Source organism: Vigna unguiculata, chromosome 4 (assembly GCF_037176805.1).
Source record: "Vigna unguiculata cultivar grain cowpea cultivar isolate G323 ecotype 2 chromosome 4, ASM3717680v1, whole genome shotgun sequence".
NCBI classification, from domain to species: Eukaryota; Viridiplantae; Streptophyta; class Magnoliopsida; order Fabales; family Fabaceae; genus Vigna; species Vigna unguiculata.
Window position 1 is genome coordinate 44,697,408 of NC_140795.1, and position 19,746 is coordinate 44,717,153.

At 28.0% G+C, this 19,746-nt stretch overlaps 1 protein-coding gene across 1 annotated transcript; it reads right to left on the reverse strand.

The window, feature by feature from the left end:
* Positions 1 to 12,208: 12,208 nt before the first annotated feature.
* On the reverse strand, positions 12,209 to 19,631 carry LOC114181509 (single-stranded DNA endonuclease family protein). The gene is made up of 14 exons (XM_028067982.2): positions 19,470 to 19,631; positions 19,230 to 19,387; positions 18,003 to 18,064; positions 17,747 to 17,874; positions 17,202 to 17,253; positions 16,990 to 17,062; positions 16,825 to 16,898; positions 16,235 to 16,294; positions 16,012 to 16,105; positions 14,682 to 14,781; positions 14,238 to 14,320; positions 13,878 to 13,978; positions 13,126 to 13,256; positions 12,209 to 12,959 (listed from the first exon to the last, which is right to left on the reverse strand). Exons 1-14 carry the CDS (start codon positions 19,535 to 19,537, stop codon positions 12,416 to 12,418), a joined length of 1,728 nt encoding a protein of 575 aa, XP_027923783.1. The 5' UTR covers positions 19,538 to 19,631; the 3' UTR covers positions 12,209 to 12,415.
* Between the last annotated feature and the right edge of the window lie 115 nt (positions 19,632 to 19,746).

Below are 19,746 nucleotides of genomic sequence, written 5' to 3' on the forward strand. Positions count from 1 at the left end.
AAGAAACAAATTGAATTTATTGCAGTGCAAACTTTTTGGATTTTTTTTTTTAAATTATGCATATGCATGCTATGTGTTTGAAGCTATGGACAGGGTACCATGAATGAACACATAATGGGAATGTGATGCATGGTTGTGCCTCGTTAGACACTTATTCACATGATATATGCCAATGAAATGTATGTTTATGCCTTAGGAGGCATATTTTTTCCCTTTTTTTTATAATGGTGTGATTATGATGACTTTATTATTATATACAAGGAAATGTGAGGGTAAATGATGCAAATAGTCTCCCTTTAGTGCCTTAATTTAACATAGGTTCGGCGCTTAAAGTTCTAAAACAAAGTATATGTGCTCACAAGGATAGTTTCCTAATACCTAAAGATCAAAGTCAATAGAGCTATGGCCCACTTCGTGGCATTTTCCCTGACAGTTGGTAAACAAGAAAAAGTGAGAGTATCAATGAAGCAAACAAACTCTACTTAGATTCTCACAATGACCACTTGGGAAATACTTTTACTGTGACACTGCTACACAATCTCCTCTAATTCTAAGCAACTCAGACCCGGGTATAGGGCCTCACTCCTGTAATGAACAAAATATGTGTGTGAAGGGAGAATACAAGGTATACCTAAACCCCCACCTAACAATCATTCCAAATACCAAAATAAAGAAGAATATACACATACAATTATTATAAATATAAAAGGAGATAAAAATACACCCAAAAGGAAAAAAAATGAGAAAGAAAAAATATGAAGAAAAACCACATCAATTTTGCACATCCAAATAAATGGTCTGACTCTCTAGCATCCCTAGTAGAGTCGTCATCTCTCACAACCGAAATCACGACGGACGACGAACCAAAAATTAAATTTGAAAAAAAAACAATTTGGAGTCACCACAATAGTTTATTCTAAAAAATTACGAAAAAAAAGACAAGGTCTTGCAAAAAAAAACAGATTTTGAGTTTGGGAGTCGGTTATGTGTGGGGAAGGTAGTAGCACCCCACAACGTCCGTCCTAAGACAGTACTTTTAATTAAACATGCAAAAGGATGTGGTTTTCAAAATATTTAATTTTTCCCAAAAATAATAATAAATGAAGTTTTAAAAAAAACAAAAATAATTTTTTGATTTTTTTGGCCCGACGAGGATTAATCATCACTCCTACGTATCTCCATTCACACTAGAGAATCAGGGTTACGTAGTTCTTCATAATCTTTTAGAAATAGTTAATTTGATTTTTTTTATTTTTTTATAATTTTGAAAACTTTTTTATGTTTTTTGGTATTTTTAATTATTTGAAGATAAGTGTCACGTGACGCACAGACATTAAAATTAAACAAAGAAAAATATTTTTTTATCTTTAGTTCTTTATATTATTTTTGATATATTTTCTAGAAAAATAAATTTGAAAACTGGTGTCATGCTGCGCTCGCAGCCAGAAACACACTAAAAGAAATGAAGAAAAATATTTGTTTATGATTAAAAAATATATAATGAAAAATTAAATAAATAAATCAAAAGAATTAGAGATTGACAATGACGTACCTTCAAAATTTTTCTATATGTTCTCTTCTATATTAATATCACCCTCTCGTTTTCCCAACAAAGGTAAAAAAGATAGGTGTGTTTATGTAGGTGGTAATGGAAGAGAAAGAGGTGTAGCGAATATTTTCTTTCGATTCTCTACCTCCTTCAATCTTTTTTTTTTTGAAAGAGATATAATAAAGGAGAAGGAGATGTGTAAATGGGAGTGATGATGGAAAATAATTAAAGAAGTGTAGAGAATATTTGTTTTTCGGTCCCTTCTTTTGCAACTGTCTATTTATATTCACAAATTACAATTCTACCCTTAATTGTAATGAACAATACAGGTAAGAAATTGATTATATCAAATCATAGCAAATCATACCACAATATCAATAAAGATCGAAAATATTGATTCTAACCATTAACAAATCAGAGTACAAAAATCAATCTCAATTCATAATATTGATTCTAACCTAACCATACGAAGAGATTTTGCTTCTAATTATTATAATCATATCACTAATATCCCTATAAAATATTATGTTGAGTTTGTTGGGCTCATGGAAAGGAGTGTGATAATTAAAAATAAATTGAGTTCTTCCTTCTTCTTTTTTCTTCTTTTTTTCTTTTTTTGTTAAAATTAAAGTTTGAAAATCTTGGAAGAAAATTTTATTTTATCATTTTTTATTTTTTATTAACTAAAAAAACATTTTTTTTATTTTTTATTTTTTGAAAATAAATTTATTTACTCGGACGAAATTTTGGTGTTGATAATAATGAATTTTTTAACAAAACTTAAGTTATTTTCTGGTTTATTGTTTTAATGGTATCTCTTCTATGATTTTTTTTTCTCACTTTTACTACAATTTTTTTATTTATTAATAATTAGTATTTTGTTAGGTTTTAATTAGAGGAAAACGAATCACATTACAAGTGTTTTTTTTTTAAATAATGTTTTAAAAACGAACAAAATCTATTTAGCTCTATCATTCAATTCTTTATTGTAATATCATATTTTTGGTGTTGGTATTTAAATAAAGAATGTTTTTAAATGTAAAATACATATTTTCAATTATATTAATTTGTTGGTATTTTATGAGACAATTAGGTCCAACATTGGATTTCTTTTTTAAAATTTCTGTTTTATTCAGTTATTTTAAGCAAAAATCTATATATTGGATATACGAACTTCTTGAATGAAAATTTTGTCGTATATGTACGCACATTCTTAATTACTAGAGCTCCAATTTGCATGGTTTCCCATCCTTCTTTCTTTCTCCTAGTTTTCTTCTTCAAGGAGGGTACTGTCGTCTTCAATCCAGATGTATCACTTGTCCATGGTATTTTCTAATCTTTACTCAAATCATTAAATCACTAATCACTTGCATATGTATAGTAGTTTCTTATATGTTGACTCAACTTATTCTTTGAATTTTTTTTTTAATTTTTCGTCGTCCATGTAGTGATTAGGAATGACAAAAATATTTGTGTTTATAGGTATCTGCAAATAAGATTTGCGGTGAATAGTTGATACTCGTGGATATTATCCCTGTGTAGAGGTAGAAATTACAAAAATATTTGTGTCTGTGGATATCCGCAAATAAAATCAATAACAGATCGGTTGTGATATCATATTATTCGTACTCGCAAGTATTTATTACACATAAAAAATTAAAATTAAAATTTATTTTAAATTTATTAAATTAAATTAAAATTTGATTTATATTTTATTAGATTAAATTTAATTTAGATAAAAAATTAATTTATTTTAATTATATATTTGTTTGAAATTTTATTTAAATTTTATTTTAAAAATTTATAAAATATCCATTTTTAAATATCTGTAGGTATCCATGGATTTTAAAACCCTCAAGTATTTTTTGAATGGATACCCGAGAAGTAATGGGGTGGGTAAGCGGTGGACTTTTGTTTTTATTGCAGGTAGTTATTATCTGTTATTATCTGTACCCGACTCGAATAGTTGGTATTCTAAGGTAACGGATATTTTAATAGTCATTTATAAAAGGGTCAAGTGTGGTATCATATTATCTTTACCCGTGAGTATATGTTAACGGTAAAAAATTAAAATTAAAATTTAATTTATGTTTTATTAAATTAAATTTAATTAAAATTAAAATTTATTTTATATTTTATTAAATTTAATTCAATTAAAATTTAATTTATATTTAATTTTTTTGTAATTTTATTAAATTTTATTTTAAAAAATATAAAATATATTTTTTAAATATTTGCGGGTATCCACGACTACCCACAAATTTTAAAAAACCTGTGAATATTTTGTTAAATGGGTATCCGAGTAATAGGTGAATTTTTTCATTGTGAGTCGGGTTACGAGAGGAACTATCCATGTCTGACCCGACCCGTTGTCATCTCTGGAAGAGACCTAATTAGACAAGAGTTATGAGTATGAGTATTTTTAATGTTACTTAATAGATTATAAGTATTTTAATAATTTAAACATGGCATGGACGGGGATATGCCGGAGACGAATACTATGGCAGGTATGGGGATGGGGACCGGTATTATGTTGGATTCTCTATTGGTTTTTTTTTTTTTTGTGTTGTTCCTTTAATGTGCCTTCAGTGATTACCACTAATTTTGACGTTTTAAAATATATTTAAAAAATATTTAAAATATCAATACAATATATCAGTAGAAAAATCGGACTCGTACATGCCCATCATCATCCTCATACCCAATTAAAAAAGTCGGGTATTCCCCACCTCATACACAATTAAAGTCGAGTATTTCCTATACCAGTCAACGTGGGAATTTCCCGTCAAAACACGAATGGGTTCAGACATACTCATGGGGTCAGGTTTATTTGTCATTCCTAGCATAACATTTCATTTACTGTTATATAAAAAAATTTTTTTTTACTCTATTATTATTGATTTTTTTTATCTAAAGAACTCTTTTGTTTCAGTAAAACAATTTTCATTATCTCTAAACTATCGATTAAGTTGATATTTGAAAAGTTTTCTTAGATCTCAAAGCTATTTTTCATCTTATCATACATTTAATTATAGATTTGTTATCATTTGTGCGATTTCATTCCATGGTTTCTCAAATTGTTTCTAAGGCAAACATTTGATTATTTTTTTTAATATTTTTATTTGTTGTTTACTTTTATTATGTAGAATATTATTTTGATATTTTTTATATAATTATTTTTATTATCTAACTCATTGTCATACAATTTTATCACTATAATTGCATAAATAAATTTTATTTATTGTAATATAATAATTTAATGTAATTGTCATGAATTTTTTTTATTACTATCCAACATATATTGAGGTTCAAACGACAAAAATATCTATGTTAAAATTTTATAATTATTAGTCTAGTCTTTGTTCTTTGTGTGATTTTGATCAAGTGATGTATTATAATTTTTATTAATATATAAAATAAGAGATTTCATTAAAATTTAAAAAATTAAAGTAAACAGACATTTACATTTTTTTTTAATTTGAATATTTTTTTCCTTTTATATTTTTTATAAATATTTTTAAATTTTATCATCAACATTTCATTAGTCTTTGTAAACTTAAGAAATGTTTTAGTTCTCATGAAATCTTATTTGTATTCTAATTTAAAATATAAACAATTGAAATATATAGAATTACAATTTCTTTCTAAATATTTTATATTAAAAATATAAACCTCTTTCTAATATTGAATATGTGATGATTTATTTTTCCTTTAGCTTAATTTTTGTATTATTTTATAAAAAATAATTAATATTTATACAATAAAAAAATATATAAGGGAATATATATATCCATTACCCGATGAAAATGAGGATAAAACAAAAATTTAATATCCATTAAATTTGAATATAAGAATAAGAATAAATTTTTTCTCTAAACATAAATATGAAATAACAAAATTTGTCACCCTCAACCCGTAGCCATATCCCTGGTCACTAGTTCGTCTTCCAAAATGCGATTATTGTACTAGTAAGTATAAAATGATTTTAACATTGAGTTTAACTTGGTAACTAGCTAAAATCCTAGTACTGAAAACTTGTTTATTTTGACAATCAAGACAACATTTCAATATTAGAAAGATGTCAACGTAATATTAGAGTCGAGTTTATCTTGATTACTGACTCAGATAGAAACATTGAAATATAAAAAAGATCCAATACTAATATCATAATCAAATTTAGGTTAATGACTAAGTCAGACATTCATAATCATGTTTGTTGCTATTTCGATAACAAACTCATTCTATATAGTACAACCAATTTAGTACTATATTGCCATCAAAATATATTTTTTAATATAAACTATTTGTATTTGTATTTTGTATTAGGTTAAGCAGATGTTACTGGCGAAGAAGGACGAGCCAATAGACAACATCAATGACTTACCTTTAAGTGTTCTGTTCCACATACTGGAATCCATGGACGTAAAGCATGCAGTGCAGACTTGTGTCTTGTCAAAACAATGGAAGGAGCTTTGGAAGGGTATGGCTACTTTCTCTATGAAGTCCACAAGGTTTAAAAGGGTCATTGATTTTAACAAATTTGTGTCTCAATTTCTTTCTCTTCGAGATTCTTCAATCTCTTTGTCTAAAGTTGAAGTTGTTCTACACCGTTCTTCTCATGTCAAGAAGCTGAACAGGATCATCACATATGCTGCGTTGCATCATGTTCAGCAAATGTCACTGCATCTTTGTTTCTATATGTTGGATTCCAAATTCCCTTCATTCAACCTTCCATGTTCATCTTTGGTTTATCTTCATCTTACCCATAAGCACTTTTGTCATCCTGTGTTGAAATTTCCAAACTTTCTCCTTCTGCCAGCGTTAGAAGTGTTGCATCTTGAAAATCTTTGTTTCAGTGCAAGTTACAGCGATTATGCAGAACCCTTTTCGTGTTATAACTCGCTGCAAACTTTGATCCTTAAAGATTGTTCTTTATACAAATTTGATACTGAAGAACTGCTCATATCTAATTATAATCTTTCCAGTCTCAGTCTGCACCATTTGAACAGAACACCTTACAAATTTTTTCTTTCGACTCCAATTCTTAGTTTTCTAACTGTGACGGGTCAAAGTTATCTCTGCAATCTTTCAGTAGAACATAGTAAAGTTGGATCCTGGTTGAAGCAGTTTGCTAATGTAAAAGAACTAACACTCCCTGATGCTGCCGTTGGATTTATTTTAGAGGTGTTACATTTGTTTATGTTTTTTTGTTTTTGGTTCTAATAATAATGTTTCTAGATATCCATTGTAATATGAATTCAATCATTGTAATATGATTTGTAGGTTCTGTCAAAGCATAATTTAGTGGAAACTCAAATTGCTTGTTTTCCAAAATTAGAGTCATTGAAACTGATAAAGGATATGCACAGTGTAACGTCTGATGAAGCTGTAGACACGATGGTGAAGTATATACATAAGAACTGTCCATTAGCTAGAGTTGATTTTATAAATGAGAAATGATAGGTTGACACCCACATTTGACCACTTTTTTTACCACCTTCATAGGTTACAAGTTAATTTGTCTTGAGTTACACCTTATTTTTAAGGTGGTAAAAAAAGTAGTCAAATATGGGTGTCAACCTATCATTTCTCTTTATAAATAGATGAATTAGATGTTATATATCTGTTTGTAGTTACTTTTGCAATACCTTTTCAGTTTTTAATTTCCTTTTACAGGAAAACACATGCAATTGTTTCTTGGTAAGTTTTAACATGAAATTGTATCTTTACATGATTCATAACTTTTGTCATCTCCAAATGATATAATCGGATCAAGCGATGGAAGCAAAGCAATTTAAGATTTGGATAACAATTTTAGACGTAGAATTGTGTTATAGACTTTTAATAGTGTATTTTTTTTGGATACTTAAATATTTTGCTATGTTGATTGATCAATAAAATAAAATGTTTGTTAATCTCTTTTGTATAGTGTCAATTTATTTTTATATCATAATTAAAAGAATTATATTTATTAAATCATGAACAAAGGTGAATAATAATAAATAATAAAATATTCAAATTCTGATAATTGATAATGAAATATTTTATTTAAAAATAAAGACATTTATAAATATTGTAATATAATATGAATTATAATATTTCTAAATGACGTTGTTTTTATTATTGGATTTGATTTTCAAGAAATAAAGATTTTCAAGAAATAAACAACATCATTTTTTACTGTCATTATTATTTGTCTTCTTAAAAAGTCACTTTATACCATTTTTTATAGTGGTATGTAAGTATGTATATAGACGTATGTATAGAGAGTGGATAGTTGAGTATAGACGTATGTATAGTAGATATTGGAGCAATGGTGTTGATAGGTTACATTAAATATTTTAAAAATCCTAAATTCTATTAAATATTTTTAGAAAACTATATTTGCGTGTTTGTTTCGAAGTAAAAAAAAAAGGAGTGCTGAGATGAATTTGAAAAATATATAAAAAACAAATGGTGTTTTTTGTTTGAGTGGATAACCGACAAAATTTGAAAAAAAAAGTTTATGAATCATTTTATAAAGATAGTAAATAAAAAGATATTTAATATATTAAATTTTAATATTACATTTTGTCGATTGCTATCAGCCTCTTATGCTGGGGCATGCCTATAAAATGTTTAAATGAGACAGGTTTACGCACAAACAAGCCATGACATCGTTCCATTGCTAATAAATGCTAACATGGCAAACACGCGATTTTCGTTCCATCGTGATGTATTCGCGATATTCGTTCAACATAGAAGATAATCCCTTAATGTGTACATCTTCACGATGATCCAATCACATGAATCCCTCTAAAGTTTTGATAAGTATTTCAAATTCTAAATCTATTGCATCAAACAGTAGATGCTTTTCCTTTAAGATCATCAATGGAGAAGAGAACATTTTATTTAAATTAAGTGATTGAATGAGTATTAATTAAATTTAATTTACATTTTTTGAAATTTAATTTTTTTTATTTCTTTTAAATATTGTTACTTGATTTTTACTTCTAAATTTTAAAATCAAATACTAAATAGTATAATAACTATTATTTTTTATAAAATTAAAAATACATAATAATAGTAATGATAGATAGAAAAAAGTTAATCAAGTAAACAGATACATTAAACTATAAAGAATAATAATAAACTAATAGGTACTTATATCCTATAAGCATTTAACATAAATTACTTTAATATATGTCTAAGTTATATTCAAATTTCAAACCATTTTTATACATATGATTCATGAAGTTTGTGATTGAGGTGTAGGTGGATGTGAAAATGGGAAAACACATTCAATTGTTTTTTAAGTAAGTTGGTGAGACTTACAGGACAGTTGTAAGCTGTTTGTTTTTTAGTTTGGTAAGTTTTTAACATGAACATATGTCTTTGTCAAATAACTTCACACCACTTCTGCATTTTTTTTTTTTCTACTTCAAATTTTAATTTTCTTATCACCCAGTTCACAATTCACTAAAGTTAGGTCAAGATAGAATGATAATATAGATTATTATCTAATTTTTCTGTTGCTTTGCCCAAAAAACCGTCATACTTACATAAATATCATCGTTCATCGTGAATCTTTATATAAGGCAAAATATTTATCTTTCTTCGTTTTCTTTGTATGATTATTTAGTTTTTTGTTAGACGAAGAATTTTAAAATTTTTAAAAATTAAATATTTAAAGTAATAATTATTTTTATTTAGTTTTTTATTTTAAATTTTTAAATTAGATAATATATTTTTAATTTTAATTTTTAATTTAAACCAGCAATTTTCAAAATTTATTCAATTTTATATTTTAAATTATGAATTTAGATATATAAGTTTAAAAATTATTCAAAATATTTTATCTTATTACCTTAAAAAAACTATTAAATCATTAGATGTTATTGAATTGGATGGAATAATTTTTGGTTGAATATTGAGGTCTAAAAATTACGCATTTTTTAATTTTGTATTTATAAAATAAAAAAATATTAATTGTATTTTAAGTTAATAATTATTTTATATATGTCATTATATAATATTATTGTTTATACTAATAATAATAATAATAAATATTAGAGTCAGATATTATTATAATTAGGATGGATGACTGTTACTTTAACATTTGTCGTTATAGTTTTGAATGGAGTATTTTAAAATTGATTACAAATAATTTTAGATATTTTGTTATTTTGAATAAAAATATATTATATTTTTAATAGATTATTTTAAAATTGCTTATAAATTTGTTAGATGAAATAACAACATATCATGTTGTTTTTTAATTGCTTACTAATAAATAAATTGGTTACTAGTTATTATTATTATAATATTTATGTATTAAAATGTCACATGGTTATGGTTATCGGTTACTATAATTTTTGGAGGATATATTAATTAAAAGTTTAAATATAGTTGTAAAAATGAGGAATTGTTTTTTTTCTTTAATTTTGGAATACAAAATTACAAACATTAAGTAATATATGGGGAAGGATGTTTCAAGAGGAAAAACATTGTTTGGTGGATTTGTCTGCAATCAAATGTGAAAAAGGGGAAGACAACTTCATAACTATATCAACACCACTAAAGACTTCCAATGGTTCCTAGCTTTCCAATGGTCCCTAGCTCCCGGTGAAAATAAATTTGTTTGTATATAATATTAAAATGCAATAGATAGGAAGACGATCATTAATTCAATATTTGTATAATTATGGTTATATTTAAATAAAATAATATATTTAAGTGTTATAATTATGTATAATTAATAACATTAATATTATAATTATTATTATTATAATACTAATACAAAATAATAGTACTATTATTAATAACATTAATATTAATAACAAAATTAATAATACTAAATATTTATTAATATCAATATTAACAATAATAATAATAATAATAATAATAATTCAAATAATAATAATATTATGGATCCCGTAAAAAAGAATAATAGTATGAAAATAATTAAATAACTAATCACAAGTAATTTTGGTAATAAATTATATTTATTTCAGAAAAATAATAATAATGATAATTTTTTTAATAATAATGTTAATAATAATACTAATGTAATACAACTAATAATAATAATAATAAGTAGTGGCTAGTATTGAGACATATCATATGTACTGTTATTATTATTTTTTTAAAATTATATTAAGAAAATTAATGTAATTATAAATAATATGATATTGTTTTACTAATATATAATCAAAGAATGAATATTAGTCATGCACATACATACTTGTATATAACTTGTAATTTAATTATATGTCTTAGCCTATAAAATTATTTTTAAAAGTAGACTTTACATGATTTATATAATATTTTATGATTATAATAGATAAATTAAAGTTAACTCTTTTGTACCTAAAGTCTGTGCAAATAATTCTAAGAAAATTTTTCTGGTCAGTAAAATGTGAGAAAAATTTCTTTGGTCAATTTTTATCCCGTAAAAGAAAAAAACATTTTAATTTTGTAAGACTTTGTGAGAGTCTTAAGTTGTTCCATTAGTCTGAGAGATCCTAAGATTATCTTAAGATTATGAGTAAATTTGAGTTTCATTTTTAGATGGAGAGGCTATAACTATGTGAAAGTGAATTTAAATGAAATATTTAATTTATTTAATTGTTTTATCGTCAAAGATATAAAGAATGCTAGAGTTGATTAAGAGAATATGTTCTTGAATAATTCTGGGTTAAATCTTGATAAGTGGACCTAGGTTTTTTACTACGAAAATTATGAATATCGGAGAGTGAACTCATGTTGTTATATGTTGTTTTTTTTTTTTTGAAAAAAATGTGGAACTATGAATCCTTATTAAGATGGTAACATTGTTCTTTATTGACATTTGGTGTTCGGTAGAAATTTAGAAATTTAAATGATTTATATTATAAAAGAAAAGATAATGATAATTTCACCTACTTTTAACTCACCACTTCAATAATCCTTCAATGATTTTTTTTTTTTACTTTTTTTTAGTGGTGTAATGTGATGATCTAAAGTGATTGGATGGTGAATTAAAAATGAGTCAAAATATCATTATTTTAAAAGAAATTAGTTTGAGATGTTTGTACCTGTTGGTCACTGTCGTTTATTTTTTTTAGGAAATTAATATAAATATTGTTATATTTGAATAAATATTTATTTATATAATTATTCTCACGTGTTAGCTGTTGTAATTATATTATAGATATTATATTTAAATGAAAAATTTTATAATCTGAAAAAAATTACACAATTAATCAATTTTATTATAATATATATTAAAATGTTTAATATTTTTTTTCCAATACCATAAGTTTGTATTACTATAAATCTCTTTAATAGTGCATTAAAATTTCGTAAGAAAATATTATTAAAGAAAAACATATTGATACATGGTGATGTTAATGAGTATATGGTACAATAAGTGTTATGAGAAAATTATAGTGTATAAATTAAAGGTAAGTTGTTAATTAGCTGAGAGAGACTGTTAACAAGGGAAATTGTTAGTAATTGAAAAAAGATTAATGTTTTTTTACCTTTCTTTCTAAATGTATGAAAATATTATGGGACTTTTAATAATACATACCCTTTGTTCTGTTACTTTAATAATTATGGGACTTTAAATAACATTTTTTTTTTTCGTTCTGTTACTTTATTACAAAATAAAAAATAAAAAAAGTCCTTGCATTCATTTGTGACCAGTTCAATTAGATTTTTTATTGTTTTGTTGAGCATTAACAATACATTGATATTTGTATTTAAAAATCTGTTCAATATATTTTACAACATTAAATCGAAATGAAAGGGATGAGAACCGAGCTTATAAACTATTATTGGTCCATGCTCTTCTTGTCAACAACACTGACAAAGCCTAATTTTATGTTACATCTAAGTTGCTATTCAATGAATTTCATTCCTAATACTAGCTAAGAACAATCTCAGTTCCTTGGTTTTCTGCTTGTGTTCAACAGACATGTCATTTTCTGAATCACTCAAATTAATCACTTCGATATTTTGGTCACTTGGTTGCAGAGATTTTGAGGAAAAATTGAATTTTTTAGGTGGGGAAGGGCTCAGAAGATCTATGATCTCATTTTTACCTGTAGTGGAAACTGCCTTATTTCTACTATATATGTTGCTAGTATTCTGAATCAACCCAGTGTGTTCGATGTCATGTGATGGATGCAACAAGTCTTCGGTATTAAGATCAGCTTCATCAGCCATAAAAGTTGTAATCCTTGATACCCTTTCTGAAGAATCAGAGGCATTGAAGTTGGCTTCATCTCTCAAACTATTATTATCAAGCAACAAATTCTGAAGCTTAAGATCAAGCTCAGCAAGAGATGAATTAGTTTCCTTCTTCTTTGGTCTTCTTTTCTGATTATTTTGTTTCTTCCGTTGAGCTTTTCTTTCCTCAAACTCCAAAATCTTCTCACGGCAGGCACTGTAGGAATGATGAAACAATAATGAAAGACACCCTAAAGAAATACACACCAGCATGGTTGAATTTGAATAGTTCAAAAACGACCCTATTGATAAGAATAAGATAAAACATTTCCTCAGTGTTTTTGGGAATAAAGATGGTTCATCAATCATGTCATTTGCATTACCTTTCTATAAGATCTGCAGGTACTGTTGAAGTTTCAAGTCCATCCATTCCTTCCCAAGAAACCTCATAGCATTCTCTCCCTTGAACTCTTCTGCTCTTGATGATTTCCGAGACAGGACACTTTACAGGGATCTGTGGATATACATATCTTGGTTCAGAAAAAAGGAACCTGGGAGACAATTTAGCTTGTGTTTGGATTGAATGATGAATTTAAGGGAGTGATTCATGAATGGATTTAAGAAAAGAGGTAAATCATATTGTTTGGATTAAAGAAAAAGTGAATGATTTAATTAATATGAATGATAAAATTATTATACTTTAAAATAAAAAATATATTAAAAATATTAAAATTTAAATTAATTAATTTTAATATAAAATATATATTAAAAAAATTAAATACATTAAAAGATAATTAATTATATTTTTATACAATTAAAAGATCTCCTATGAAATAGAAAAAATCATTCATACATAGCATAGTCCAAGTGGACCCACTTAAAATATTTACTGAAGTATGACTGGCCATCATATTAGGAACTGTATATTCTAATCATGAGCAATCGCTATTTAAGTTTAACATAATGTTTAAACATTTAGAACTTTTTCGTACGAACTCGGACTGGAAGTGTATATTCTAAGCATGAAAGCAATCGCTATTTAAGTTTAAAATAATGTTTAAACTTTTAGAACTTCTTCGTACAAACTCGGACAGTAATGAACTATTAATTTGGTAGTGCAAAGGGTTAGTAGTACCTCATGTAAAGGAAGGTTCAGTCCAACTTTAGATGAAGTTAAACGCAAATTGGCAAATCGTCGTAAATCTCTTTCAGCTATACTTGGAAGGATATACCCATCTATTGAATGAAATGTCAATCAGCATCACAAAATAACTTCCAAAAGTCCAGCCCAGATAAAGCCCAGCTCAAGTTTTACATTTCCAAATGTCTAGGAATTTCAGGTTAAATGTAAACCTTACTCATTACATGAACAATGAACACTTGAATGTAAACCCAAACCACAAAATAAATTAGATGTTTTACCATTATTAATCATTCAATTGTAGATATTAATTGGAGATCTATAAGAATAAGTGCGTCAAAGTAGATGAAGAACCTGTTTTCTCCGAAGGCCACAGAAAGAATTCAGCGCAAAGCTGCTGGAGTTCAGCACGTTGAAACGTATATTGAGCAAGAACCCTACATAGAGATTAGTAAAAGATTTTAAGTAAACTATGAGCTGTTATACAGTTTATATTCCAGATCTAATTTTCAGATTACATTAAAAAAAAAATCCATTTAAGAATCACAAAAACTTGCTTGATATTCGTAACTGTTTCAAATGAACTTCATTTCAGTTTTCAGAAATTGATGTTTATACCTGTTGAATAATTAATATTAAGAATCATAACAGTAGAAGTATGTGATGCAATAAAAATCCCAGGTCAATTGTCTCCGTTTTCACATTCCCAGCTTGGTTTGTATACTGGATATATTTCAATTTGTACAGAGAATCAATCTTTAGGAGTTGGAAACAATCCACTAAAAAAGATAGACTTACTTGTGCACAATATCTGAATCTGCAGAGTGACATTTTGGCTTCATATAAGCATTAATTACTTTTAAAATGTTATCATCACGCCCTAAATCATTCTTGCCTCCTGTATATACAAAAGATAGAAACCAAGATACAAAGTTCAATGGCAAATCCTCCATTTGACAATTAATTGTAAGTCATGCTTTGTATACGATGCATTCTAGACGACATAAAATAAGCAAATAGGTATTGGGTATATACATTCCATCAAATGGTTTACAATATATATTATATTGGGCCTAACTGTAGCATCTTATTCCTTTATCATTTACATTTATATGGACAGTAAACAGTTAGTGTTAATTTAGCTTTTTTATAATATACTTATTTAGGTAATATCTTATTCCCAGGTTGATCACAACACAACACAGCCTTTAAACTCTATCAAATCCCAAATAATTTCTTACCTGAAGTTTCTATAAACCCCTATCAAACACAAAACAGGCCCTAAAAGCCATAGTGTGATCCTTTAATCCTGGTTCTTTTCCTTGCGTACCGACCTTTTCCTGCATACCCTATATTAGTATTTAAACCTCATAATTCTCCCAAAGAACCCTTAGTTTTGAATTTTTTTTATCCATTGAATCATAAACCTTCCATTGTCGAGCATCGGTGTCCAATATTTAAAGGAACAATATAGAAATAAATAAGAAACTCGTTCAATAATATTTGTCTTAAACAATCAAAAGTAAGGTTTGAGGATAATTGGTTCATGACATGGTAGGTGGCCATTTACATTATCCATGCTTCAACGCAAAAGGTTTTGCTAGTGGGAAGGAAAGGACGTGCCATATACAAAAATATCAAACCATTCATGCATGTCCCTTTAACAGCTTAAGCTTTTCAAATAGTTGGTTTATGATCACGGATAGTTTAATAAAGTTTACCACTTGGGTAATACAAGTCTGAGGATAAACGAATGGTCATTTCACATAAACATATCCAACATATCAAATTTGAAAACCAAACTGTCAAACTAATATGCACACAATAACAAAATTTTGAACACTTTACTAGTCAATAATTCTGAAGTTTAAAGTTTACATACATTATTTACTATTAATAACATGCAAACAAAATCTCTCTTCTTTGTCAAAATATTAAGTGCACTGTTATCACATAATTTGGACGGATAATGACTCTAATTCTCTGAAAAGTATACATATAATATCAATTTTGAGTTACATGCAAAATTATTACAACTAAATTTCTTGCAAAAAAAAATTTTTTGTTAAGTAACAATTGTATAACATTAGGATTGTCAAATTAGAATGCGACATATTAGAAGATATACCTCTTCTTTTCTTCACCCATCCAAGTCCTTCAGAAGCAATTTTTTTAAGAACATCTTTATCCCCAATTGATTTGACTATCTGACAAGCCGACTCCTATAGCCATGGAAAAAAATAAGCCAAGGCATAGGCATATGTAAACACATGTAAACTCGAGCTCTGTTATACAACAAGGGGTGAAAATACGAAAAGGTAACACCATGAAAGGCAGATTTCAAGACTTACTGGACCCAGACCATGAACTCCTTGATAGTAGTCACTTCCAAGAAGCAAGGAGAGAGCAATCTGAAGATCACAACTCAGTTACTAATTTTCACCGGAAAATAACACGATATCCTTGAATAAACACACACACACACAGAGAAAGTATTGGCATTCTTACACTTATTGAATAAGACATAAATGTCACTAATGTTATTATTAGATCATCAAAACATGTATGGAGGAGAGGGGTAGAGTAAACACAACAAAAATAATCACAGAACAGCATGGCAAAGCTCTATATTCAACACCAGACACTAGAAACCATTTCCAAATTTCCAATTCAAACAATTGAATGTCAATTATGCTTCACAAGGTAACTTCAGTTTTAACAGGCTTTTCAATTACCTTTCCCTTGATGGGGTTAACCATAAGACATATGTAAGTATTGTACATGGACCTAACTTTCTCATGTGGTATGCATAAAATCTAACTGAATTGTATTGAACAGTTGACAATGAAAGATCACCGATTACAAAACAAAATAAGAAAAAGAAAGCAAGTAAATATTGTGGTTGGTTCATAAGTATGTTGAAAAGTCAAGGATCAGTTACCAATGAGTCCCTTCCAAGTCCAAGTTTTCTTTCAATATCTGTCATCTCATAACAAACAACATATCCACCATCCCCTAAAACATCAATAAACGACTACTCATTACTCATACGAAAAATAATTAATACAAAAAATTCACCAGAAATAAAACAAGTTGACTTACTCACCAAGGCAGATATCCCTATACACTGTCCTTGCACCAAAAAGGAATATGTCTGAATCTAGACTGAAACATCCATCCTACCATAATTATTATGAATGGCAGACAACAATGATGATAGGTTAGCTGACAGCAATAGCATATGCATCCACTTAAATCAGAAATTACAATGTGGACAGAAAAGGAATACGAAGATAGAAAAATATACACAGTGCTTACACATAATGATTCAAAATTCAATAAAGCACACTGAGCTTCAGCTTCTTCAATCCTGAATTTAGAAAAGAGAAAAATAATTTAGTTCAACTGAGCAGCAATTTCTTTATTATCCAGCAGTGCAACTTTTTCAATCAGCTAATAAACGAAAAAAAAGAAAGCACAAACATCCATTTATAAACATGAACCTAGACTGCTTAATACCGCTACAAGAAGACATCAAGCACATTTACAAATTTTTATTCAAGCACATTGCCTACCATAAAAATGTTGAGCACCTTGTTTCTCTTATACTGAATCAGTGTCCTCATATATAGCAGCACTAAATTAAAGGAAAACTTTTTAGTTCAATTGGCATTCACGGATCAACGCAGTAAAAGCAAAAGACTTTCTTCTTGAACTATTATTACTATTATAAAATAATAAATTAATGTTCTTCATTTTTTATTTAAGTAAAATATATTTAATACTAACAATTACCAGACACAATATGGAGCGTCCTTTAAAATAAAACACTGAGCGTTAACCTCAATTCTATTATATATTACCCATTCAAACAAGAAATTCCAAGAGCCATCCCCAACATTTTAGCCTCTTTAATCATGCAAGAAAACTCAGACCCCATGTTTCTCCGTAACGAAGTCACTTTCTGTAAGTTTGTTTCGTTTTGGGCTACCTGCATTATTATTAACTAACTAAAGTTAGTACAAAGAGAGTTAGAAAAGTATAAACAATACGCAAAGAATATGTATTAAGTATATAAAAGAAACCACATCAGAAAAGAAAGTTGAGAGGACTACCAACCTCCTTTCCAACATTTAAGCGACGCCTATAGGTTGATAATTTTATGGCAGGAATTGATCCATCTACCAGACATCAAAGCTTAGTCATTGGGAATTTGGGATGAAATAAGCATGAATAATGTAAATGCAAACACATTCAAAAAGGAAAATAAGCAGAATTAATGGTCATAAAAGAACTGTAATTAAATCAACAAGGAAAAACCTAATTGACACCTGTAGAGAAGAACAATAAGTAGCTAGCATGTCCTAAGTCGTTGACATACACTAGAGTTTTAACCTAGTAAAAGATATTAGCTTAGATAACAGGGGAAAGCATAAACCACGCAACTCACACTATTTCAAGCCAATAATAACTTGGACTGATAGGGTGATATGAAATGTATTGCTTGTGCAGTTGTATTCAGTGATTGTGTGAGTTGAATTGAATCACATCATATCATATGAATTGAGATGTCACGGTGAAAAGGACGAAACCAAAGCCCGTGCAAATAATAATTGTCAACTGTCAAATTTTGATAGAGAATAAAACAGAGAAAGCTGGTCCAGAGGCTTATAGCTATATCATATGAGACCATTCTCAAATCTCATATAATGCAAATCCTTAGCTTTAAATGAATAACTGCTTCATCTAAACATACACTAAGGTTTCCAGGCTTTGGTATAAATAATGTCAAAAGTGGTGACTTTCAACTCTACCCATAAATAAATTCAAGTCACTCTCTTCAGTCTGCTTTGCATCTACATTTCTCACAACTGAACTAACTAACTGTACTTCAAACCTCACGGGTAAAGATAAAATAGGTAAAATACAAACAAAATATCAAATTGAAATACACAGTTCCACAGTCACAGAACACCCACTTCTTTGAAGATAGTTTAATTAAAAACAATGAGGATAAAACACTATTTGGTTCCCGAATGTGTAAATCTTCGTCACATTGGTCGTTGAAACTAAAAAAATTCAAAATAAACTCCAAGATGTCACATAAATTTTTAAGATCAAGTACTTGCTCGGCCAGATTAGCATAAACATGTTAATTTTATTGGCCACTTTTGAGCTAAATAAAAAATCGAATTTTGAGCTAAAGAGATTAAAAAAAAATGGCCACTTTTCTTAAAAATGTTACTTTGAGGATGTGACAGTGTCATACATTTTCAATTACTAAATGGTGTTTTACCCTTCAAAAAACGAAACCCCCCAACTCTGAAAAAACAGAAATTGATAAACCTGTGACGAAGACGAGGCTGCAATTGAGCGCAATGAGTGCTCTGAGTCGGTGAAAGAGCCCTTTGAGATACACTTTCTCCTTTACGCAAGCGTGGGACTTGCTCACGCTGTGAAGCTGCACCATCCAGCACGAGAGGTCCACGCACACCCTCTTGTTCCTGACCAACAAAACAAAGACCCGAGTCAACGTCGAACACCGTTCAGAGGGAAAAAACGGAGTCTTGAGGAAATTGAACGTACTGTAGATGGTAAAGGGGAACCCTTTTCTTGCACGATTCCAGCAGGTCCCACAAGTTCTTCACCCCCATTGCAATGGAGAGCGAGAGTGAAAGTTGGTGAGAGGGAGAAAGAAAGAAACTTTTTCAACTAGAGGGAAAACAAAGGAAGGGTTTATTCATTTAAGATTTTGAAATTCGAATAACTCAAGTGTATGCAACGGACTCATATCTATGTTGTGCACCATCATCATACCATGTTTTTTCCTCTTAAAATATATTTTCTCTATAAACTATCCAAA

Excerpts from the sequence above, each read along its gene's own strand:
- LOC114181509 (XM_028067982.2), bottom strand. The coding sequence starts at position 19,537 with ATGGGGGTGAAGAACTTGTGGGACCTGCTGGAATCGTGCAAGAAAAGG. Across the intron at positions 14,321-14,681 it reads GATTCAGATATTGTGCACAA|GGTTCTTGCTCAATATACGT; the intron begins GTAAGTCTATCT and ends ATCTCTATGTAG. Across the intron at positions 12,960-13,125 it reads CCTGCAGATCTTATAGAAAG|TGCCTGCCGTGAGAAGATTT; the intron begins GTAATGCAAATG and ends TCATTCCTACAG.